General features: G+C 43.2%; 1 protein-coding gene across 1 annotated transcript in view; it reads right to left on the reverse strand.

Moving 5' to 3' along the window:
• Positions 1 to 25,257, reverse strand: part of il1rapl2 (interleukin 1 receptor accessory protein-like 2) — a gene marked incomplete at both ends in the record, with an annotated part of 337,128 nt that overhangs the window by 124,223 nt on the left and 187,648 nt on the right. The window contains 2 exon segments of the mRNA XM_079268538.1: positions 4,716 to 4,869; positions 4,956 to 5,142. Of these exon segments, the coding sequence (XP_079124664.1) occupies positions 4,716 to 4,869; positions 4,956 to 5,142 (341 nt within the window).

Genomic DNA, 25,257 nt, shown 5'->3' on the forward strand with positions numbered 1-25,257 from the left:
ATCCTTCACGGCAAAACGTTACTGCTGCGATGTTGAAGTACCGTGACACAGTACAACTCACACAGAGATGCACAGCGGACACATGCACAATTTATATAATCACGCATGCAGATACACACAGAAATCTCGCTGTGGGTCACGAGCGTTGGCTTGGAATGGCGCCAAGGATTGGCGCTCAGCTTTGCGTGTATGGGACTACAGATGAAAAATAGCCTTTTGGCTAACTCTGGCACATTTGCAGAAATGTTTTTATTAATGTGCACTGTCCCGTTCAAATAAACCAATAAAATAAAATGTTTGTGGGAACGGAGAGAAAAAAGGTGGAGAGAGGGAGAGGAATGGAGAGAGAGAGAGAGAGAGAGGCTGCATGAAGACAGAAAAGCAGTAAGAGCAAGAGATATCCTGGCTCCCGAAACAGGCTGAGATAAATTGGCCTCCCAACAGTTAGCGTGCACAGCATCAGGCTCTCTCACACACACACACACACACACACACACACACACGCACACACATATTGCTTCACTGAGTTCTTCTGTCCCCATATGTTAGTTTGCTTCTCTGCTCATTTCTGTAACTTTTCTGATAATGATCCAGAAACAACAGCACGGGGATACAACGGGAGGTAGACATGAAACTTCTTTGTGTCTGAAAAGACCAATCAAATCTTTTGTCTATTTTTTCACCATCATGGCTTCTGCTGCCTGGAATTCTTTAATTTGTGTCAACTTGAAAACACAAGCTTTGCTGTATTTGTAATTCCAGTGGTTAGCATACAGCTGTCTCAGCGGTTGCCATGGAGAGCTGCTGCTCTTCCTGCAGCACCAGCGGTTCTTCACTCTGATCTGAACTCATTAGCTTCTCCTGACTCACCTCCAACCCGCCTCGTCCTTCCAGCACCCATCTGCCACCACCTTCCTCTTTCCCAAATTCATTCAAAGATTGGATTTAGGTTTTTTCGAATGTAGCTTGGATTGTCTGTGGTGCTGTCGTGCTCGATTGCCCCATTAATGTAGATGCATGCATGGAGAATAAACGATGTTTTAACCACAGCTATTTGCTATGTAAAGACATAGTGGCTGTGGCTGCACGTTAGCTGTGAGATGCCGGCCATGTCGAGAGCAGTTGAAAGGCAACAACATTGCTCCAAATCTCGGATCTTGCTTCTTAAAATTGAAATATTGAATTGTGATCGATTTTGATTTCTGATTGCTTTCTTACTTGTAGACTAGTCGTAGTTTAAACGTCAAGCATATTTGTTGTTTGGAACATTGCTATACAGTAAAGTTGGTTGTAAAAGAAGTGAATGAATAGAAGTCTTCTGTGGGTGTTTTCATTTAGTTTCATAAACTTAGTTCAGGACCGGGACCACGCCCAGAACAGGGCTCATTTCCCCTGCACAAGTATTTAAGCTCAACGCACCTGTTCACTTCCTCTTCGACTCCATTCTCTCATCCCTCCCCCCCAACCCCATTTTTTGTTTTCCTATTTTTTCTCTCTTGCAGGATTACAGGAACGACAGGGGACTCTGCACCGCCGGAGCTTCCCAGAGATGGCCCCACTCAACAGTCTCCGTTCCCACCAGCCGCCCGACACCAATGGCCCTCCATCACTTCCCTTCATCCATCTACCTCTATCCCTACCCTACATCCCTTCATCCCTCTACCCTACATCCCTTCATCCCCTCTACCCTACATCTCTCTACCCCTACCCTACATCCCTCTACCTCTACCCTCACCCTACATCCCTTCATCCCTCTACCCCTACCCTACATCCCTTCATCCCTCTACCCCTACCCTACATCCCTTCATCCCTCTACCCCTACCCTACATCCCTTCATCCCTCTACCCCTACCCTACATCCCTTCATCTCTCTACCCCTACCCTACATCCCTTCATCCCTCTACCCCTACCCTACATCCCTTCATCTCTCTACCCCTACCCTACATCCCTTCATACCTCTACCCCTACCCTACATCCCTTCATACCTCTACCCCTTCTGCTTCCTAAACCGAGCCATCATTCCATTCCATAAAAACTCTCGAAGCTTATCCTCTTATTGGTGTGGTCCTTGTTAGTGAAATGGAAATATGGATTTTTCAGACCAATTTGAGGAGGGCCTCTGGTTTGCATGATCCACATGTCAGCCGGGTGTGTCACTCGCAGCGGTCTGTTTCTGGACGTGACGTGGTCTCGTTTTCAATGGTCTTGCTTACAACACTGGCAGAATGTGATCCTTTGGCTGTGTTGTAATTGCATTTGAAGAGTTGTTGTTGTTAATATGTATGAACAGCATTGTGTTAGCCATGGTCAATGTGGACAAGCAACAGAAAAGTATTGTATTAGTATTGTATTTAAGGAAAAACACAGCACTATAGTTCTGTAGACCTCTCTGTAGCACTTTACATGTTCTGATTCTCATTCCATCCATTCAATAAAACACAAAGCTCTGCATGCAGAATAAAAAGGAATCATATCTGATCAAAGTGTTCAGCAATGCTTTCATTACAACCTAAGAGATGCTGCGACGTGACGACTCAATGCGGGAATCATCAGGAGCTATCTCCCTACACAATAAACCAAACTGGTAGAAAATGTGGTTTCCCCGCGTTATCTTCCTCCATGGGAGAGAGTACATGAGGGAAGTGAGGAAAAGTGGCTCTGAATAATTCCATGACAGATGAAGCGATGCCTTCGTATCGACTCCACCGAACAAAAGGCTGCCGTACATCTGAACCAAATCACAAGGTGCAAGATGAAGAAGACCCAGACTTTGGTCCTGGAATTCAAAATATCAGAGATATGGAGCACTAAATGCATGACAGCATCCTCAAAGGATGTTGTTCAAGGAGGATCCACTTTTACTCTCTGCTGCTTGTCATGGCACACCCATTATGTCAGGCTAGAGAATCACTCAGTTTGTGTGTGTGTGTGTGTGTGAGTGTGTGTGTGTGTGTGTGTGTGTGTGTGTGTGTGTGAGAGGGAAAGTGTCTGAATGTGTTAAGCAAAGGCAGGGTGCATGTTGTGTGTGTCATTGAAAATAAGCACACAATGTTGTCATTCATTGCTCACAGACACCAACATGCATTATGCACATGGCACAATGTCAGAACTCAAGCATGCATGTGCACACAATCAAAGGGACTGCAGCCCCCCCCCCCCCACACACACACACACACACACACACACACACACACGGCACAAAAGTGTAGATGCAAGTCAGCTTTTAAACTCCGAACAGCGAAGTGCAGATGTTACTGCCGAGTCGAAGTTAAGTCAAAAGCCACCGAAGCTTGAAGCGATGTGTATTTAATCTGGGAATACAACAAAGAGACCAAACGCAAATACATAACATGGTGCCGTGGATGTGAATGCACTCTATTGTTGAGTAGAGCTGTGTTTTGCAAAGAGGAAACTTTAAAAGTGCTGCAGTAATGATGAATGATGTATTGCTGAGTCCAGGCATCTGTCAAAAATAATGGATGCTCTGGAGTCACTGAGAGATACATTGTATATTAAAAGCAGCCAGAGTACATATTTCTGTCATGGTTTGAGTCCACTCTATCTTTGATTCGTCAATTTACCCTAAACCACTCGGGTGGAGTGGTGTAATGCACATATAATTCATCAATTCTGCAAAATAAGACAGATTGAATTGATACTTGATACCCAGGTAGCCTAGTGCTGGCATATACAGTCTGAGTCTGCCTGACCCAATGGACACCCAGGACCTTTACAATTCACAGCGGTCAACAGACGCCATCCTATCCATCCTATCCTGTCATGAAACAAATGACAACATATAAAACATTCTTAATTATGGTAATGCCTCTTCTTCCACTGCCCATTTCACTTGTGGTGTCGGGGACATCGCTTGAAAATTTGTAATTTTTTACGCCGACAACACCCGGCTGTATGTACCAATATCACTTCTGGGAAAAGTAGTTCTAGGAACCCAAGTGGACACTTCCTCTCAGGCAGTCCCCAGGACGTCTGAAAGCGCCTTCAGTTCTGAACAGACTTGACCGGATTAAGTGCTGCATGTTACACAGTTTCCTGCAACTAAAAGACGATTACTCAGCGATCGTTATTTGCTCTCCTCAACTCTGCCCAAGGCAACATTGGCAGTTGTATCTCATTTCTCATTTGTATCTCCTGACCTTGAGAACAGTATCCATCCTTCATGTTATGCCGCTCAGCCTACCGTTACTCCATTTATCCGTGTCCACGAGTTCTCTCTCGTGATTAGTTACTGTAAGAATGCAGCAGCAGGCAGCTTAACAAATCCAATTAAGCAAGACCTCATCACCCTTTATTTAGCCTCCCTTCACTGGCTTTCAGAATTCATTTCAAAATTGTAATAATTCCCTTTGGGGATACATTAGGCCTCGCCCCAAAATACATCTGTGAGCTCCTTAACCTCTTATGAGTGGGACAGCAGCCTGAGGTCCTCCGGTGAGGGTCCCCTGGTTGTTTATCCATCCAGGTTAGTAACTAGAGGCTTAGCCATGATTTAACCATCATCAGTCCCTTTTTTATTCAATCATATCTTCCAATGTCATGTTCATGGTCATTCAATGCTTTCTCATTTGATTGTGTAGTATCCAGTCCTGTCCAAACTCTAACCATCCAATTGTATATCGTTCCCTGTCCCATCCTATGTTTTCAAAGATCCATCCATCCATCCCTCCAGCCATCCATCCATGAAGCGTGTCCTACCTGTAACTTTGAGCTCTGTTGTCCGCCGCACCAGTCTGGATCCATACTGTAACTCACAGGTGTAGTTTCCCCCGTCACCCTCTTCCACCACAGGAATCCAGATCTTTGTAGTGTTCACGGTAATGGAGCTTCTCCATTCAACCCGCTCGCACTCCTGACAAAGACACACAGCCTGATCAAGTTACAACAGTCTACAGATGACTCAGGTGTGGTTACTCTGATCTTTTGTGTGTGTCGTACCTTATACCAGGTCATCTGTGGTTGCTTGTACGGGGCCAAATAGTCTTCTATATCAGGGCAGGTGATCATTTTGCTATGGGTGATCTCGGCTTTCTCCAGATGTCGGATTTTGCTGCTGAAGCATCTCCCCTCATCCCTCTCCTCCACAATCATGGACATGGACACTTTCATGCAGTATGTCGAGTTCCTGAAGAGATTACAAACACAACATTGGAAAAAGGTTTTTATCATGTGCTAATATTATTATTTCTTCATCCAAGAGTTAACCACAACAGTGACATGAGTCATTCCGCCATTTGTCTAAAACTGGAACTCTGTGTGAAAGGAGTAAGAGCTGTTTTCATGGTGACAGTATGATAGGCCCTCTGACATCCCAGTACCTGTGTGACAACATGGAGGGAATCGGCATCAAGAAGAAATGACTGATTGTACAACCCGCCACTAACACAAACAAAACATCATTTCTAGTGCTGGGCAACGATTAAAATATTTACTCTAATGAGAGTTCTCAATTGTTACACCGTGCAAGTATTTGATAGAATCAGATCTATCAGAGCTACTGTAATGAATAAAGATGATAACTCACTGCTCATCCTAACTATGCCCCAATCCCATACTGTGCTACTGCTAATTGTACACTTCCTCAGCAGATACTGAGAAAGATGTTGGCAAATTGGTAAAATATGTTTTTTTTATGTGGGATACATATTGTTCAATATGAACATGACAAATGGTGAGTGAGTCGACGATTCATCAGTCACTCTTTGGAACCCTCATGCCGACTCCAAATTTAAGCTACACAGCAAAGCTAGGAGCCAGTACGGTAGCTAGTAGCTACATTTGGTAGAAAACAGAGAGTAGCTGGCAGCTACGCTACGTTTAGTTTTGGATTTATTAGTTTTGGCAAAGTTACATAGTCCATGATGAATACATTTGATGTTACATTGATCTAGATGTCTTGTTGACGCTGGATTAATTGACTATGTATGAACACAGAGAATTATCACCTGACTCCACACTTCCTGTTACTACATTTAGCATTTTTTGAGTTTTCAGAGCATACATATTTGGTTCACTCTTACCGCCCGAATTAAACTCTTTTGCAGTCGTGGCAAGCTGCTGTTTTTGTGAACATGCTCCAAAAACCCCACTGTAAACTAGCAGAACCAGGATGAACCAACACACGGACAAGTCAGCAACTAGCAGGCGAACATAGCGGACAGCATTCAGCAGCTCAAGAGCCAGATGTTTCCCAGGTTTCATCAGCTACCGAGAGAGCCACGACTCCAGATGAATGCAAATGTTGCTACATGCTAGCTGGATGCATAAATAAGCAACTGTTTGCTAATGTGTTAACCATAAAACACCTTATGAGGTGATAATATGTCAATGCTCTGTTTACAGTCCAATGCAACTAAATAATACACAAGAAATGTTTCTCAAGCCAGACCTGAAGCCTATTTGTTGTCCAAGGCTTACTACTGCCTTGTGTTGGCACATCTTATACAATGAAGGTGCAGCTCTTCATTGGATCAGGTGTGCAGGAACAGAGCTGAAGCAATAACCTATGAGACTGGTCAGCTCTTTGGACTGTGTTGAGATAATGTGAGCTGCCATTTTTGTCTGTGCAATGTTGGAGGCTTAGATATAACACACTACACACTACATCCTGCTGCTATGTTACTTGTGACAGTATGAGCCGTATCATCTAATGACATGAAAATAACTTACTTTGAAAGTGTATTACAAAGTGTATGACGCAATGTACTGCATTCAACACTATTTTGGATTTAAAGTTTAAAAGAAACTGCTCAAGGTGACAGTAATTGATTTTAGTGTGTGTGTGCGTGTGTGTGTTCTCCCAAGTTCACCTCCAGACACAAAGGACCACATTGATCTCTCTTTCACTCTTCCACCCACACTGGGAGGACTCATCCATTGTCCCCAAACTATAACCTCTCATCTAAGTAGATCTAAACCACTTATCCCATCAGTGCTGTGTGTGTGTGTGTGTGTGTGTGTGTGTGTGTGTGTGCGTGCGCTTGTGTCATATAGGGGACCCAGCTTTTTTTTGTCATTGACCTAACCAAGACCACTGAGCATTGAACTAGAGACCTGGAAAGCCTTTTATCCACCCATCCATCTCTCAGTGTCTCCCCTCCTCATCCCTCCATCTTCTTTTCATCCCTCCAGTGATTCAGGCCTACGTCTACGGGCATTAGTGCTGACCGAAACATCGTATTTTCATCGCCGCGCGACGAACGTGATGAATAAATAAAAGTCGTTTTTATTTGGAGAGGGTTGCCGAACCTCTGTATTGATGTCTGCTAATATTTGAAATGAAATGCAGACAGGCAATGTTAGCAGCTAGCTGGTAAACATGGTGGAGCATTTAGCAACTAGCCCAATATTTTCCCCAAGAGTTAGTAGAGAGCTTTACATTAATGTCTATATTACTCTGTATTTGCTGGATATGTTCATAGGAACAATACTTTGCCAATGTGATTTCCATTATCATTTTTGACGGTGACGATTATGTTGATGCCGTTTTTACAGAGGACCTTGTTGCTTTGATATCATTCTACACGTTCATGCCAGTGCTGCACATTGAACCGCGATGAACTGGAAAAGGGAAAACAGCTTCCTCTTGCTGTTCCTATCTACTGTGTCCTGTCTCCCCCCCCCCCCCCCCCCCGAAGTGTCGCAATTGAACAGCCTCAGAATTGCTTTCAGTCAATCTTTCGTCAGTGTCACTTTGCTATTCATCCGCCATATGCGCCGTGGTGAGACGGCGGAGAGAGCGCCATACAGCGCCATACAGCGATCATAGTTCGTTGATTGTTGGCCACAATTGTGGCAAATCTTCTAGATATCTTCCAGATATGATCTTAGTTCATGTATAATTGTGTTTACAATGGCTGGTATGATGATGTTGCGCGGACTTGTTTTTCGGACTTTTATTTTAATATTTCCGGTATTCTTCTCCGTGACAAATGCTTTCAACAACACGCTGAATGCTACACTTTTCTAAACATTGTCCTAACTGTACCCCCCCCCCCCCCCCCCCCCCCCCCCCCCCCCACAGCATGCAAGTAATATGTGTGTTTTCATAGTCTGCTTTATCTCAGCCATTCGTTGTTTGTTCAGGTGGTGTTTGGACAACCTTTTGGCAGGTGCTTAGTGGTGTTCTACTCAGATCTGTAGCCTCTTTGATTTGATTAAAATAAAAGCTAAACAGACCCCCACCCCACGAGCGTACAGAATCCGTCAAATCCATAATACAGACACACTTACATTACAGACTAAGGTCTCTCAAGGCTACCATACGGAAGAAGTAAAACGAAGCAGCGTGTCCACGTAGCTCTGAGTAGCATTTACGGCTACGTTGCTTTTAGATTCTAATGAGAAGACACGCTGCTTCGTTTCACTTCTTCCGTTTGGTAGCCTTGAGAGACCTTAGTCTGTAAGTATGTCTGCATGAAAAGATGTACGAAGATATTATATTCGCTAATGCTAATCGCGGTTAGCATTTCCACATTGGCCGTAATGTTAAAATTAGCTTAGAAGCTAGCGAGTCTGACATGTACCTACCTAACTGAAGGTACATGATGTGGTGTGTTCAAGGACCCAAATGCAGACTCAGGACAGCAGTCTTATTGCAAACCAAGATGATTTATTTCTCTCACTCAAAAACACGCAGGATCGCTATTGATCGCTATCGCCTTCGTCCTCCTGTGCACTAAAACCATTGAAGTCGGAATTAAAAAGCCTCAGAATTACTTCGTTCGTGCTTGCAGTCCGTGTTTCGTCTGCACCCTCAGTGTCACTTTGCTCCCGAGGCAAATCCGTCCCTGAGCTTCCCTGTCCTCCTCATTGCGCTGTCATCTTCATATCGTAGTGTCCCAGCCTTTCGGAACCCGTTGGTGATGGTGGATTCTTACACACTGCTCCACGCTGTTAGGATCCACTGGCAGACTTGAGAAAAAGCTGATCTCCTCATGCAGCGCATCTAAGTTGCTCATAGCTCTGAATAGCATTTACGGCTAACTGGCTTGGCCAGTTGCTCTAGCACAGCGGTTCCCAAACTTTTTAGGCCGCGCACCCCCTTCTACATCCCGACCGGGTTCGCGCACCCCCCCCCCCCCCTTAATAAAAAAAAACTGAGCCTTTTAAGCCTTCATAGCCGCATAAGAATCGGACCAATGAGAGAACAGTTTGCTCGCGCGTGGCATTTGTTTACAAGATTTAGTCCGCTGTTAAATGTTGCAGTGTGAACACAAACCGAACAAAGGAGCAACTGCAACAAAGCAAACGAACTGAAGGTGTGAAAACGCCCTGAAACACTGCAACAAAGTTTCAATATCTTTCAGTGACACAAGGCGTCACTTTTAAAGAGCAATACGGATGCGAGCACACACGCACAGGCTCAGAGGCAGATTATCACATTTCATTTACAATTAATGACCGACTAATGTAGCCAGGATGTCTTCGGACAAAGCATCGATGCGGAGACACAGTGTTGTTGGACACCGGGATCATGTCCAACTTTTTTGCTTCTTTCTCCCCAATCATACATTCCACCATCTCTCTGGCAGCTGGCAAGCTCACGTCTTCGGCGATTGTGTGCGGTAGCCCCTTTCTCGCTATTCTGTAACCAGATATGAAGCCCGTAGTGCGTCATTTATAGACCAACACATGAATGAGACTGCAGTTGTTTTTGGCTGTTTTGTAACTCCTCCAATTTCGATATAAAGAATGTAAGGGGCTTTTGACTTGCACTGGCGTGCTTGGTGTTCAGGTGGTGACGTAAATAAGAACTTCAGACTGTTAGCCAGAACCTCACTGCACACCACGCACTGTGGCTTTGGGCAATCTGCGTTGCCAATCCAAGTGAAGCCCAGACACACATACTTTTCATCATATTTCCTCTTTTTTTTCCGTCTGATGCTCACTCTCGTTTCCTCTTTTTTCACCTTGACTCCGCGATGGGCCGATGTGCTCCCGATTTGTCTGTGCTATCCCTTCCTCCTTTTCGGTCTCCTCCGTCTCATCTTCCTCTGACTCTGGCTCGATTTCTTCTCCCGGTCTCTCCCCAATGCACCTCTCTGTTCCCCTCGCCTCCGATTCCTCTCTCTCTCTCTGTCCCTCTCCTCTTTTACAACTGATAGCTTCAGATGTCCCACCTGACAGTTTTTAAATTAAAATTACATTTTTTTTTTATATTTAATATTATTACACCATCAGACCGCCATTACACTTTTCCTCTCGCGCACCCCCTAGAGGCAACTCGCGCACCCCACTTTGGAATCCCTTTGGGAATCCCCTGCTCTACAGCTATTCAGAGCTATGAGCAACAACAGTTATTGCCTCATTGCTTTTCGTTTGGTAGCCGTGAGAGACCTTAGTCTGTAATGCAAGTATGTCTGCATGAAAAGATGTACAAAGATATATTATATATTCGCTAATGCTTTTCGCGGTTAGCATTTCCCCATTGGCCGTAATGTTAAAATTAGCTTAGAAGCTAGCGACATGTTATGATGTTCAGAGAAGACAACTTTAGTACTGTTAAAAGCATCTTGCTGTTCAATGGGGACACCTGCGGCTGATAGACCGGTGCGGCTTATCTATGTACAACTTCTTCTTCTTTTTCTTTTTTTTCTTTTTTTTCTTCTTTTTTTTTTTTTTCTTTTTTTTAATCAGCTGGCGCGGCCTATATACCGGTGCGCTCTATAGCCCGGAAAGTACGGTAGATGCTAAGTGAGTGGACAAGAAATATATATGAATATATTATTTAGAACTAAAGAACCGAGTTGGTTTAACCTTCAAGTTTTCTACTGCCAGGAACTGGTGTTTGATGTTAAATTCTATGAAAATGATTATAATTATGATCTCCCCTGAATCTCCCTGAAGATAAAAGCTGTTAACGGAACATTCCAGCCCTGAAGACAGCTGCCAATGTGAATTAATACGTCAAGAGGAACATTAATGTGGCAAAGATCTCGAAATGCTGAATAACAGAGTTAATGTAGTGCTCCAGATTAGATTGTTCAGGGATGGTGTTCATCTTGATCCTATTAAAGATGTGTTTGCATTTCCCAGCCTCGGGTTATTTCATTCTCATGAGATGTGCACACTTTGCAGGCCAACAAAGCATTTTTAACAACGCTAGCGTTGATCAGGATCATGCATGGGACACATGTCCACGTTATTGGCAGTTGAATCTGTTTTACAACAACACTATCTACCAAGGCTTTCCACTGCCGGTCGGAACATTATGTGTTGCTGTGTAATTGAGAGATAAGTAGTGATAATAGGATTATTGCATCCACAAATATTAAAGGATCTGTTTACTCAATTAGCAAACGAAGGGGCTACTTGCTATATATTCTTCAGGCTGAGAGCGCTGCTTTCACTGACAGCTGGCACAGCCAGATGCTTTTAGTATGGTTGGAATAGTGCAGTATAGCTTTCTGCCTAAACTTTCAGGATGTGTGGGACTATTTCTCAGCCCAGACACAACATGTTAATAAATGAGTTATAATGTGCTGGTATAGGCAAGCTGTTTGTTTCTTATTCGTCTTGGTGATCGGCACATCTGGGTGATGCAGTCGTTTCTGCGTTACGCATGTTGGATGTGTTCCCATACACAAACCCTCCAGGATCAGCAGTGACACCCCGTCTTAAACTACATCTCTGTCTGGCTGTTGAAGTCACAGGCGGTTGTTTTGCACTTGCCATAGTGTGACTCACTCGCACACCAATGGGCTTGTTGCGCTAACTTCAGCATATGCTGTGGACGGGTAAAAGTATCCGGGCGGAACGGAGAGCTGCTTCTTCCACCCATCCCCTCAATTAAAAAAAACTCATCTGATCTGCACAAATCACATAGCTGGCGGATTTTGGATTCAAAGTTAGTTAATTAGTGGAGTAACGGACCATTGTCCATCCGTATACCGATCCCCCCCCTCACGGTTCAGCACCCATGTGAACCCGGATTAATTACAGTTTAACGTTAACCATCGTAGTGTGAAATAAAGTTTTACTGACGATCGTTATCCGTCAATATTCAGTAAAACATGAGATCAGGACATCATTTATGCTTTACTCGTCTCCGACCTCTGATAATGTTCCATTGTAAAGAACCAATCCGTGTTTACACTGACAGGAGAGCTAGCAACGTTAGCAGCACCGCTAACGGCTAACGAACAAAGGTTCCATTCAGTTTAATTATGATGCGTTCAACCTCTGTTCGGTAAAAATTAGTGTTGGGCGAAGGTGAATAATAACGTTATTAAGATGTGTTCACATGTAATCTCTTAACAAAAAGTGTATTTTTAAAAGGAAAAAACACTATGAATTACTACAACAAAGTCAAATGATACAATTTAGAATATTTGATGGTTTACACTGACTTCAGAGCGGTTGGAATGATTTTTTTAGGCAGTGACAAAAAAAGAAATAGTCTTGATCCTTGTAGACCAGGGATCTGTATCTGCCAATATGGATCATCAATGATCAGCAATTAATATCAGCGGCAAAACATGTGATCAGGGATCTCTAGAAGTTCTATTTGCTCCCTCTTTTCTTTTGTGCTGATCTGATCCGTATACAATCCGAGCCTGTGGGTTTTATGATGGGTTGCAGCACTATCTCTCACGCTCTTCTAAATGTGTGTTCTCTGCTGCTCTGTGCAGGACTCCCCGGATAGGTAACAAACCTGTTTTGGCAAACATGCCTCACAAATAAATTTTGCCTGACTTGACAATTTAATGCTCGTAAAAAGCTGTCCAGTAAAGCTGTGTCCTGTCCTCCTGGAAATGAATGAGGTGAAAAAAGAGATTTAAAAAGGTGAAAGGAAAGATTTGTGGATGCCATTCTGTGTCTAATGTGAGTGGCTGACATTCATAACCCTTTTGTTATCAGCAATTTTAAAGTCAAGCTCAAGTCTGGTACACCACATACACACATACACACACACACACACACACACACACACACACACACACAATGAAACGTGTGTGTGTTCTCTCACACACATGAGGAATGTGTTGCCATGCTGAAACAGATGTCAGGTGAGAGCAAAAACATCAATCAATGCAACTGGCAACTGCAAAGGAAGCAAATAAAACTACTTCAAATCACATTACATGTTGTAAAATGAATTTCACAATTTACAGCTTCAAAAGCATGCAACAAATTCTTTACTACAAATTATGACGGTCCGCTAATTGGATTAGTTTCCCCTCCATTCCTCGCAGTCTTCGTCTCAGAAGTTCATGTGCGAGTTGAAAGTAGCGTTTGAGGCGATCGTACTGGCACACAGACAGCATATGTAGTGAGGCTGTCATGACGTTTCTCTTTCCGTCATTGCTCTTTGATCAGAATTTCATGGGATTGCTGTTCATCTGCTACTATGTCCACGATCACTGCCAAAGTGCAGAGCAGCATCACTCCTACAGCACAACTCCAGGCGCTCTGCACTTTGGCTGACTGCTTATATTTCATCTTTGTGCATTGTGTGTGTGTGAGAGTGTGTGTGGGTGTGTGTGTGTGTGTGTGTGTGTGTGCTTTTGCTCTGAGGGGGAAAAAACAACCACAAATTCCAATTACATAAAATGCAAAATGAGCCATGAATTAATCTCCAAATCAAACCTGCAATCCGCCATATCCTCCTCATCAATAAATCAAGCGCACCCTCCCTGCAATTACCCTCCCATGATCGGGGCAGGCAGCTCGAGGGTGCGTTGAATTATGGCGCTAATAGAGGGGGATGTATCCTGGCCAGCAGGCAGCGTGTTTACCTGGACGGAGCCGCGGATTCATTTGACTATCAATCTAACTAACAGGCAGCGAGAGGGAGCGCAGAGACCTGCGCATGCTGAGACTTTCACACACACACACACACACACACACACACACACGTCTGTGCATGCAAAGATCTGAACACAAATGCGTCTAAATAAGGATGCATGCACACAAGCTGTGCTGTGTTACATTATTGAGTGAGGTCTTAAATTCTGCTTCTGCAAAGCTGTGTTCAATGTTTAGTTTCCACACTTTCCACCAAATGGCAGCAATGAAAGAGCTGTGGATCATCAGTTGGGTTTTAATGATGCCCGACATGAGTAGCAGCACAGTGGTTAGCACTGTCACCGCACAGCAAGAGGGTGGTTCTGGTTCTCTATCAGGTTGGGTTAACTGGTGATTCTGAATAGTCTGTATGTGATTGTGAGTGTCACTGGTTATGTGTCAGCCCTGTGACTTACTGGGTAACTTGTAGAGGGTGAACCCCGCTTCTCGACCAATGACAGCAGGGATTTCCTCCACCCAGCCACCCCCAAGGATAAGCGCTTTGAGCTGATGGACGAAGTTTCCTTCTCAGTTCTTCTCAGTCATTAACAAATTGAAAAATCTCTTGAGCTGCAAGTGGAAATAATTTCAGTCTTTTTATAATTATATATGGAGAACTCTTCGAGACAGCAACCGCCCTGCTCAGTGTGTATAAGAGGGCAGATCTATGCATGCATTCCGTTGTGTAAAAGGTCAGCAACCCCGACCTGTGAAGCGCAGGTCAATATGTGTCACGACTGATAAGCAACAACCTTACCAGTGTCCCTATGGACAATGTACACCTCAGACGTCATGGATTTAAATGACGACTTTACCCACGTACATTATATATTTTAACAGATACCAATTATATTCACGCAGTCTCTTTTTGTTTGTGCCGGTAGGTTGTCGAATATATAGTATGGTCAAACCGATTTGCACTACTGAGCGTTCTCAGCATACATCTGCTGTAAGGACCACATGGGAAACACGTGTTGGACCATCATTTACTCAATGAACGTCATGCTGCATTGAAGAAGACTTGAAACTAGAGATTGAGACCATAAACTCATGTTTACAATGTTTACTGAGGTAATAAATCAAGAGAGAAGTAGAATCATTTTCTCATAGACTTCTATACAACCTGACTTTTCTTACAAGCAGAGCAGCCCTGTCACTTTGCCCTGTTTGTAATTTAGCCTGGTTGTTAAGTTGCACCGCTTACTGATTCCACATGTACCCTGTCCTCTTAAATGAACAAGTGTTAGGCAAAACTCTGGGACTTAGGATAACCATAAAAATGGACTGTACTTGTACAGTGCTTTTTCGAGTCTGCCGACCACTCAAAGCGCTTTAACACGACATGTCATCATTCACACCCATTCAAACACTGATGGCAGGAGCTACCATGCAAGGTGCGGCCTAACCATTCATATACCGCAGGAACAGCCTGCTGGAGCAATTTGGGGTTAAATGTCTTGCCCAAGGACACATTGACATTAACTAGCAGAGCTGGGGATCGAACCGCCGATCCTCTGATTGAAGGACGACCCTGCTCTTCCACTGAGCCCGTAAAGAACACGTAAGAAGTATCATGGTCAACGGTGTGAGGTCAAATGGACAACTACCTTTATTTTCTTTGTTAGGTTATGAATGAGTGGCAATGTAAAAAACAGAGTGTAGGGATTAGCTTGGGTTTCGCAGCATGACAGCCAATGTGTCTGTGGGAAAAGCAGCGCCACCAGGACTAAGTGCATTCACCCCCAGGCCCGTATTTGAAGTGAAGTTTGTGCATGCTTGATTCTCTGTGTGGGACTGTTCAAGCTCACATGCTTCTTTGTGTAGTCATGTTTATAGATGTATGTGTTTTCACTGTAATGAACACTTAAAATCAGTTTGTTTACCTTAAAGACAACTTCACAATGCACGACTTGCCGTCTTGTAATCCAGAGTCTTGAAGTTGTTGTGATTTTCGCACTACATGACTGACGGATGACAAAGGGGTAAACTGCTTTTTGTCACAAAACCAAAGGTGAGAAGGTGTAGTCATGCATGTTGATGTTGTCATCGGAGCATGTGTTCGCATAATGGCCTGTTTCCATACACCTTCACTACTAGCCATATGTCGCTTTGGCCAAAAGCTTCTCCCAAGAGTATAAATCTCTTGGGTGAAATCATGTCTTTCGTGCTGGTCAGTGTGTTCCTGAAGGACACTTAGGCAAGAGGCATGGTTGTTGTGTGGATCAAAACACCACCTTTGCTACACAGAGGAGTCTTTGTGGCACTCACTCGCACTGACTCTTAGGCTGCTTGGTTTTCACACCTGCTCTGCCCTCCTTTCTCCTCTGACGTAGTCCTTCCCTCCATATCTCCACCAAGTCAGATTGCATTTCAGAGCAACCTAGAACCCCTTGAACATCAAAGCGTCAGAACTAAGGCCTACTTTTTTGTTTTTGAAAGACCGGCCAGGGCAGCAGGCATTGGCTCAAGTTGGTTCATGTTGGCAAGAGAGGGGTACCGAATCAGCGGCTGCCAAGTCACAGAGGACTGCCAAACGAAACTTCAAATGACCGTTCTCTCCTTCTCTGCTCCCATTTTGCTCTCCCCACTTCTCCGCTTTACTCTCCTACCGCCGTTGTCAGTTTGTCTTTCACTCCCTCTATTTCTCTTCATCTCTTTGTCTCTTCCTCTTTCCGCTCTCCTTCTTTATCTCCTGCTTCCACATCTGTTAATCTGATAGGGAGGAAGGTTACACATTGGGCTGGCATTGGGAAACACCCTTTGCTACAACTATCTGTGTGTTTCTTGTGTGTGAGTGTCCATAGAGGGTAGATTCATCCTCTAATGCAAAGAGAGACAGGTGGCTCATCTTACTAGCAGTGCCACAGGGGGAACATCTGAGAGAGACAGTGTATTCTTTGCTTGTCAGTGCCTTCCATAATAACCCACAAGAGCATTTTGTGATGGGGTTATGGTGTGGTTAAATTCATGCAGCTAAAACGACTTGGTTCAGGTTAGATTGGCTTAAGTAAAGGGCACTGGCACAGGTCATCTCCTTCCATCCATTCCAAACAAATTACAACCATACCAACAGGTCATAAAGAATACACTGATGAGAGACCAGATGCAGGTTATGGTCCCCAGTGTAAAAATCAGCCAGTTCATTTGCCCAATCATCCATCTTGAACTCCTCCCGAAGGTGAAAAAGTGTCCGCCTGCTGTACTGTACCACTGCCTTGATTTCTAACAAAGGACGGTCATTTGTCACCACCACAAAAAGTCACACTTCAGGAAAATGTCAACATATGCCCCTTTTTGAACAGAGTTCAGCCGTGTCTCCATTACATTTTTTTTATTTATATATATATATATATATATATATATATATATATATATATATATATATATATATATATATATATATATAGTAAAAACTTCGCTGACAATGCAAAATGTCAGTGAAATAGTCTATGTTTTATTTAATTAGATTTTCTCTATAATAAAGAGTCCTGGTGAGAACAAATTATTAACATTACTTTATTAATTGGTGTCCAGGTTGTGCGATGAAGAGTGGTCAGGCAATAATTATTTTAAATTTTTTCCAATGGTGCAATCTGGCCATGATTTGTATCCCTCACAAAGGCACCAATTTAGGCACGAAACATACTGAATAAAACATTACCTTAAAAAAATGTCTCCTTCGTGAAAAACTGTTCATTTATATTTTCGAATAAACATTGCACAAATTCATATTACCGTAGATATTTATTTACGAACATATTTTATATCGTAGAACAACAGACCGCAGACTTTATGTCAGGCATATAAACAAAACATTCAAAACTCATTGGCTTTGAGACGAGGAATGCTGACTCATTTTCAGGTTTTAGTACTCACTGAGCAGTTTAATCCAGGCAGCTATTTCTCAACACAATCTAACTGGGAAACCTAATTAGTAAGGAACTAAGTTTTAAGGGACAAGGTTGGATGCACAATAACTAAAGTCTAAACAGAACTAAACTATGAAATAAAAGTCATTTTCGCACATTCCTTTTTGCATCTCCATCACGTCTGTGAAGATAAGGGAAATGACTCTGATAATGGATTTAACAATTGTGTTTGTAATGCACTTCTCACTCACAAATGAACAGCAACACAGTCCTCATCATTATTACCGTGGAGCGACTCTGCTTATTGCGTTGGATGTAATGAACTGACGCCAAGGAGACCAGAGAGATGTAGGGGTGAATGAAAAGGAGACTTCAGACTCCAGAGTGTCTGTCTCCATCATAGCAACAGTACGCTAAGTGGTTTATGGATATTTATTTTTTGCCTCAGAATGCAATCGCAAATTCAATTTTGTGGTTTTTTTGTTCTCTCTGTTCACATGGACAGCTTGTTTTTTGGAACTCGGAACCAACTACATAATACATTTAAGATGATAAAAAAGGTCCACCCGTCGACCTAACAGGGCGCTACGTATGTCGCAGAACCAGAAGTTCAGTAGTTGGTTCCAATATCAGTGAAATTCCATGTTTATTGATACCTAATTCAATACCACAATAAAAAACAAATAAAGCAATACATGTCATGAACTTCAACATACACTACAGTTTGGTGCAAAGTTATTTTGAATCCCTGATGAAGTTCCTCGTCAAGCACTGAAACCTCAACGCTACCTCTGTGCATTAGCTGTTAGCTAAGCAGCACTGAACTTCCCACCGGCTGCCAACAGCTAACGTTGCTAGCTCATTTCCTGCAACACAGATTTATTCATAATGTAGCATCATCAGGGAAATGTTCTATTTACCCCAGGACGACGGTATGCCATTACTTTTGAACCCTGACCTACAGTACAGTAGAAAGACAAGAACGTTTTCAGGATTTTGGCATCAGCTCGGTAACCAAAGTATCGGTTCTTGTGATATCCCTAACCAGCGCTTGCTTAAGTGTATCCGACAGTATCTGGGCAATCAGGAAGTACAACTACAAGGGCAAGGATTTGTTGGCACCAGGGGCTTAAGCTTTGTTTATACTCACGTTTGGCGGCGTAGCGAGAGCCTCCGCAGATGGCGCGCAAGCCTAAAGTACGTACGGAGGCCTTTGTACTCTATGTGCTGTGCAGGACGTACAAACAAGTTACAAGTGTAACCCAGAAACACGCCTATGCTGTTGGTGTAATTTGTAAAAGGCCATAAACCAACCTCCACAATGCGGAGGAGGGATTCTAATTATCTGTAAATGAATGTCTCATATTCATAGACCACTTTATTGCCTTTGTACAAGCACTGTAAAGAAAAAAGTCAAGTATTACATGCATTGTAAAGAAACAAAGGTTGAATATCCTGCAAACAATTTGATTTGGCTGTGAAATATTTACACAAATGAGGATTTTTAAGACCTTCTGTGTCTAAAGTATTTAAAAGTGTACGGGCCTTCTTTGTATAATCCCTAGAAATATAAATAGAGTTTTTATCAGTGAACTGTTTGAGAGTCACATGATGATGCACACCAAGTTACAAAAATGTAAAGGTGCACGCCCCACTCGCTGGCAGTGATTATGTGATTTTCTGGCTCGCCTCGCACCAGCTTCACTACGGCGAGTATAAACTATGCTTTAGGAACCAAATTTAGACCCTGGCCCCCCCCGATCGAATATGCAGTTAAGGTCCCGAAGTTTCTGAATTGGCTCCTAACCAGCTTTTACAGAAACGAGGGGAGTGAGAGATGACATAGGCCCCCAATCAGACTCCAACCAGGGACGTTGCTGCTTATTGCCGGTGTTCCAGCCTCTATGTGGCACGTTTTAAGCATTTAAACCAAACATCCAGGCTTGTGTTTCTTGGTGAGGACGGCGCTACCGCTTACCAAGTCAATTAGCCAGAGAGCAAAACCAAGCCAGTCTAACAACCAATCAAGTCAAACACTGCCTGCCACCCTGCCAAAAGAAACCAAGCAGCCAACGATGCTACCAGCCCAAATGTCCGGCCAAGATGTCACCAAATGAAACAACCACTCACCCGCACAGTTAGCCAGCCAGCCAATTCACAAACCATATCCCAGCGTCCAGCTCACTCACTTTCTCCCCACAGAGAACATGTTACATTTCCATCGAATGCAGTGTTTTCAAGTGACGAGTGGGCAAAGCCAGAAGCATGAAATCTCTCATCTCACGCTACCTTGTTCACTAGATAACACTCATTTTGTTCGGTTTCTCCCCTGCCTCTCTCTTTCTTCGTCCTCTACTCTGTGTGTGTGTGTGTGTGTTCCCAGCGACTTTTTGATTGTCTTTCTGCCCGACTCTCACAGATAGTGGAGTGTTGATGGATAGGTTTGGTGCAAAGTCTTTCTCACAGTGTTTCAGTCTCACAAAATAAACTGAGACCTCTCACTGTGTGTATCAATTTCGCTCTAAGTGATATGTGTGTGTGTGTGTGTGTGTGTGTGTGTGTGTTGGTGACCTAATCATAGTGGATGTAGAGAGGGTCTTGGGCAGTCACAGCATGCCTTCTCGCCCTCCTTTTTGCTTTTCTTTTCTCCTCCACCGCTCTCTCTCTACTTTCTCCTCCCACCCTCAGCTCCCCCCTGTTTTTCTCTCCGTTTATTTACCCTGTCTCCCCATCACTCCAATTTAACTTTCTCCTTGACTCTCTCTTTACCCTTCCCTCTCTCTCCATTTCCCACCTACCTGCTTTCATTTCTTTCTCCTTCTCCCAGCACACATCTCTCTTTCGCCGCGCCTCGTGTCTCAGACAACGTTATTTTACAGTTATGGTCTCCTGAGAGAGAATGTTATTCCACCTTTAACGTCTGTTCACCTTTGGTTTTATAACAGTGTCTCCAAGTGGCCCCCTCTCTCTGGTTCGCACAAACCCACGCACTCCGATAGACACTGGGGATCTGCAGGGTTTTGAACAACAGGTAAAAGACAGATCGCAGCAGCCCTTATGAAATGAAGCATTATAAACATTGTAGGATGGGGGGGGGGGGGGGCAGCAATTTGTCCTGCAGCATTTCGTTCCACAGAAAACCATTAAAGAAGATAGAGAACAATTTTGTACGAGCTACAACCATAAAGGTAGATAACAGCAAAGAACTGCTCCATTTGGGAGAAGGGAAAAGCTGTTCATGGAAACTCTTTTGTAAATTTGTCTTTCACAGCACCTCTACACTGGGTTATACTTTCTACAGGAATGCCGGTGAGATTTTCAAGTGTGCATACCATTCATAGAAAAAAACGTTTTTTCATGAAAAGATGCTAGAAACATGTCATTTGGGAACATTAAAGGATTTGTAAATGTCCCACTTTGGCTTTCCCAGTTTAAAATAACCAAACAAACAACACATTGCAGCACACGGGGACACTGAGGAAGAACAGGAAGACGTCATTTTAAACCTGCAATAAATGTTGTTTTTGGTCGTTTGGGGGCTGCATATAACCACTAACAGATAACTATAACTAATATATGACATATACCTTTTAGCGTCATTTTGGAGTCATGTTTCTGGCCACCTGATGAACCTAAGTCCACCATGTTCCATCTTGGTGGAAGTGGAAGCTGTAGAGGTTGATAGAAACCATAAACTTTATGTTTTTCAGGATCTAAGACATTTGCAGATTTAGGCCTGATATTTTTGGAAGTTGACTTACATATATCCATTTCCAGGGATGTATCTAGGCAGCTAATTATCTAGGAAGATGATGTTTGCGTTCCTAATCCTGCCTACGAACCTCAGAATATTTGATTGCTTCTCCATCCCCAAAATTGGAGATGTGGGCAGCTTCTCAGAGGACTGAAACTAGGCTACACATTTTTTGAAAGTGGAAATATGGAAATTGCATCACGTGTTTGTGATGTTTGTGGACAGCGCTCAACAGTTGTTGAATCCACCAGCAGCTCATATTTGTCTTTAGATTGATATTCTTGGTTGCAGCAAAGGGACGGCAGGATGTCGGAGTGCTCCAGGGGCTTGTTGGTGACCTCACAGAGAATAGGATACAGTATTTGCCAGCAGCTATAAGCTCGGGGCAGACCCAGGGCATACTGCATGAATTAAAGAGGCCTGGGCCTCTTTGTAGAGGTCACGAAAAAGATCAATACTGCCTGTGAATGGCAACCATTCTGCCTTGGGCCAACAGAGTTCTAATGCATACTTGTAATGTAATACAGCTGAGGCTTTTCTTCTGATTCTTCTTCTGATGTTCAGTTTTCTTTCATATCATTTGCCTCACATTGGAAATGACTGTACTATCCTCTCCTGCATTGTCTGGAACAAATAGGCAGAGAGTTCGAAGACCCTCATTCTATAAACTATCACCAAACCATACATTTGTTTTTATTACAGTGAAAGAAGCAGAAGCCACAAAGGCTGAGCAAAGTGTGGCAAACGGCACAACGGACATGACACAGTCCGGTATCGTGGCAGGTCGTGATTGTCACAAACTGCAATCTATTGGTTTTGTGTACATGGACACGGATTGTCTTTTGTTTCATGGCATCCACTGCAGAGCCAGTGACGTGGTATTTCACATCCGAAAAGACTATTGTGTTGGTGGGAGGAGGTGGTTGGATCCAACAAACAGAGGCCTTTCAACCCTGCGACTGGGCTTCGGCACCGCATTGTGGTTTAATGGTTGTGCTTTTGTTGCCTAAGCCGAATGTTCGTGACAGTCTTCTGAGACCTAATTAAGTAACTTTGTTGCCTGAACCTAATTACAGGAATTTGTTGACACAACTTAACTGTACATAGTTAAGAGCCCAACCCTGATGTTTTTCCAAAACCTAAGTGGTTTTGTTGCCTAAAACTCACTTTAGTTTTTGACGTAATGTCGTCCCAAAATAAGAAAGTAGTTCTGAGCAACACAAAAGAAATTGGTTGGTGTCCCCGTTCACAAAACGATTAGATTCCCTTTTTTTTTTGACTATATCACGAACTACCGTGATACTGTTTTGAATGACATCACGATACAACTCTTTACAATAAAGAGAGGTAAACAAAACCGGAAACAATCTAACTTGAGAACAACCGTTTTAAATGAAACTAGTGCAGTGAAGAGGGACAACTCATCACTCCACTGTCTAAAATAAAGAGCTACATTTGTAGGTGTCACTTTGCATCTGTGAAACTTGTCTTTAACTACATTGATAGACATCCGTCGGCTCTGGTTAGCGAACATTACACTTTCCAGGGAGAAATAAGACGTGTGGCAGGAGCAATGAAGGGATCTGGAACCACAGCTGTTGTCGTTGGTGAGAGATCACCTGTCTGTGTCAACGAGCATCATGGGTTAATACGCAGGTAACGTCAGCAGGAAAAACATATTCGTAGCGTGTATGAAACAGCTGCTGTTTACTTTTGAAATAACCTAGAGTCCAGGGGTCACCAACCTTTTGGAAACAGAGCTACTTCAAAGGCACTGAGTAGTACGAAGGGCGACTTGTTTGATACAAACGTCCTGAATAACAAAGCTGCACAGATCACCTTTTAATAATAACAACAATACTACATGTGAAGAGACTGTCTGATCACATGTCAATGTTAATTATTCCTCAATTATCAACAATGATTGTGTATTTTGTTCAAAATCACACCAGTTATATTTTCGTACAAATGATCACTCCTAACATTTTGTAGGAAATCATGAATTGTCACATCATGTCTCGTTTGTACTCACCACTACCTTTGTAACATGTTTGAACAAATCATGAACTTGTAACCAATTAAATCTAGTTACACAATGGTGGCTGGGTCCGCCCACTTAGTGTCGAAAAGAAAAGCTACTCGCGTGCGAGCAGGTGAAAGGTTTGCGAGCAGAAGAGCAGTGGTAGTCCCTCGTGCTCAAAGCTTGCTTTTCTCCTCTCAGGCTTCAACTTTGCACGCGCGAGCAGAGATATTCTGCGGCCGTGGATCTTATTTGCACTCTGGGATTCTGACAGTGATTTGCCTTCATACTCACGCTAGTTTTAGAACATGACTTGCAGGCGACTCACGTGGTCCCTGCAGGGCGACTAGGTGCGCTATAATCCGTACATAAACACAAACAAAGCGTATCTTTCACCCAGGAGACCACGGTTCATTCCCCGTTGACTTATTCGACATGTAACTTGCATTCTTCAGTAACGCCTCTTCACCAGCTATTTGAACCCAAACGACGATCTTTTCTTCAACCTATCGAAGTAGTTTTGTTGCTTAAACCAACTAGGAAAACCAAAATCTATTCCTAAACCTAACCAAGAAGTTGTCTCATCTCGACCTAGCTGAGTTGTTTCTTGTGAAGACAAAGTTGATTTTGAAACGACGATCTACACTTGTGTTCTCTTCTTCAGAAAACGCACAAAATGTTGTACGATTTCATAAGATATCATACGAACAGTTGTATGCGGATATGTTGGAAACCACAGATTTAACAGCTGCAGTGTTTTCAACTGAAGCTTCACTCGACATTAGGACCAAAGTGTTTCTCGTGCAATAGAGTCTGCTGATGCTGTACACGGCGTAAACACAAGTTCAGCACCTATTGTCTCATAAAGAATAACTACAGTGCTGAACTTTATGTGAAGTATAACTTCAACAAAAGACAAAGATTCCTGTGTGCACAGTTACACTCAGGAACAACTATTAGCCGGTACGTTTAACTCCACTCCAGAGGACAGAGTCTGTTCGCTGTGTGAGCTCGGTGAAATGGAGAACGAGGTGCACTTATATGTTTACCGTCCTTTCTAAGAGGACATAAGGGAAGTACTCTTCAGTAAAATCACTTCCATTTGTGTTTATTTCTTGTTTGCTGGATGTCTATGAAAAGCTTGAGCTTGCACTTCAGGAAAGGAACCTTTTTTTTTGTAGCAGATGTCATTCGCCAGAGGAGGCAGAATATTTAGTTTAAGACCGAGCGGTGAAATAACCTGTGAATTAGTAATTGAAACTTAATGGAATGTGTCCACTGCAGCTGTAATGTTGCTGTCTTATAAACCCATGATGGTTGGGCATGTTCATGACATGGAAATAAAGATATCAGTCAATCAATCAATCATAACCAAAGGTCAGTTATTTATTTTGACTTTTCAGCCAGACTTAATGATTTTTCTGCCTTTCTGATTGCAGAATTACCAATGTAATGCATTCCCAATCTAAAAGCCATCCTTCTTCTTCCCTACTAGCTGTCACTGAGCTCCACACCGAAACTCTAAACGCAGGTCAAAGTGACCCCGCGTTGATCGTAAGAGTGACGAACTGTTGCAATGTTCATGAAACAGCCACCAATAGTGATACAACAAGAGAAGAGCGAGACTCGCCAGCCTCCTCGGCTGCTCCTGTGTTGTTGTTTCACCGTCCATACCGGTCGGTTCTATTATTGACCTCGTTGCTCACTACAATTGACTGATGCCGACTGTTACCGAGGCAAACCATTTGTAGCGATTTGCACAACGTGTCGGCAGCGTGTGTGTGAAGGTGAAAGCTCACACCGATGCCG

Source organism: Melanostigma gelatinosum (assembly GCF_949748355.1).
Source record: "Melanostigma gelatinosum genome assembly, chromosome: 5".
NCBI classification, from domain to species: domain Eukaryota; kingdom Metazoa; phylum Chordata; class Actinopteri; order Perciformes; family Zoarcidae; genus Melanostigma; species Melanostigma gelatinosum.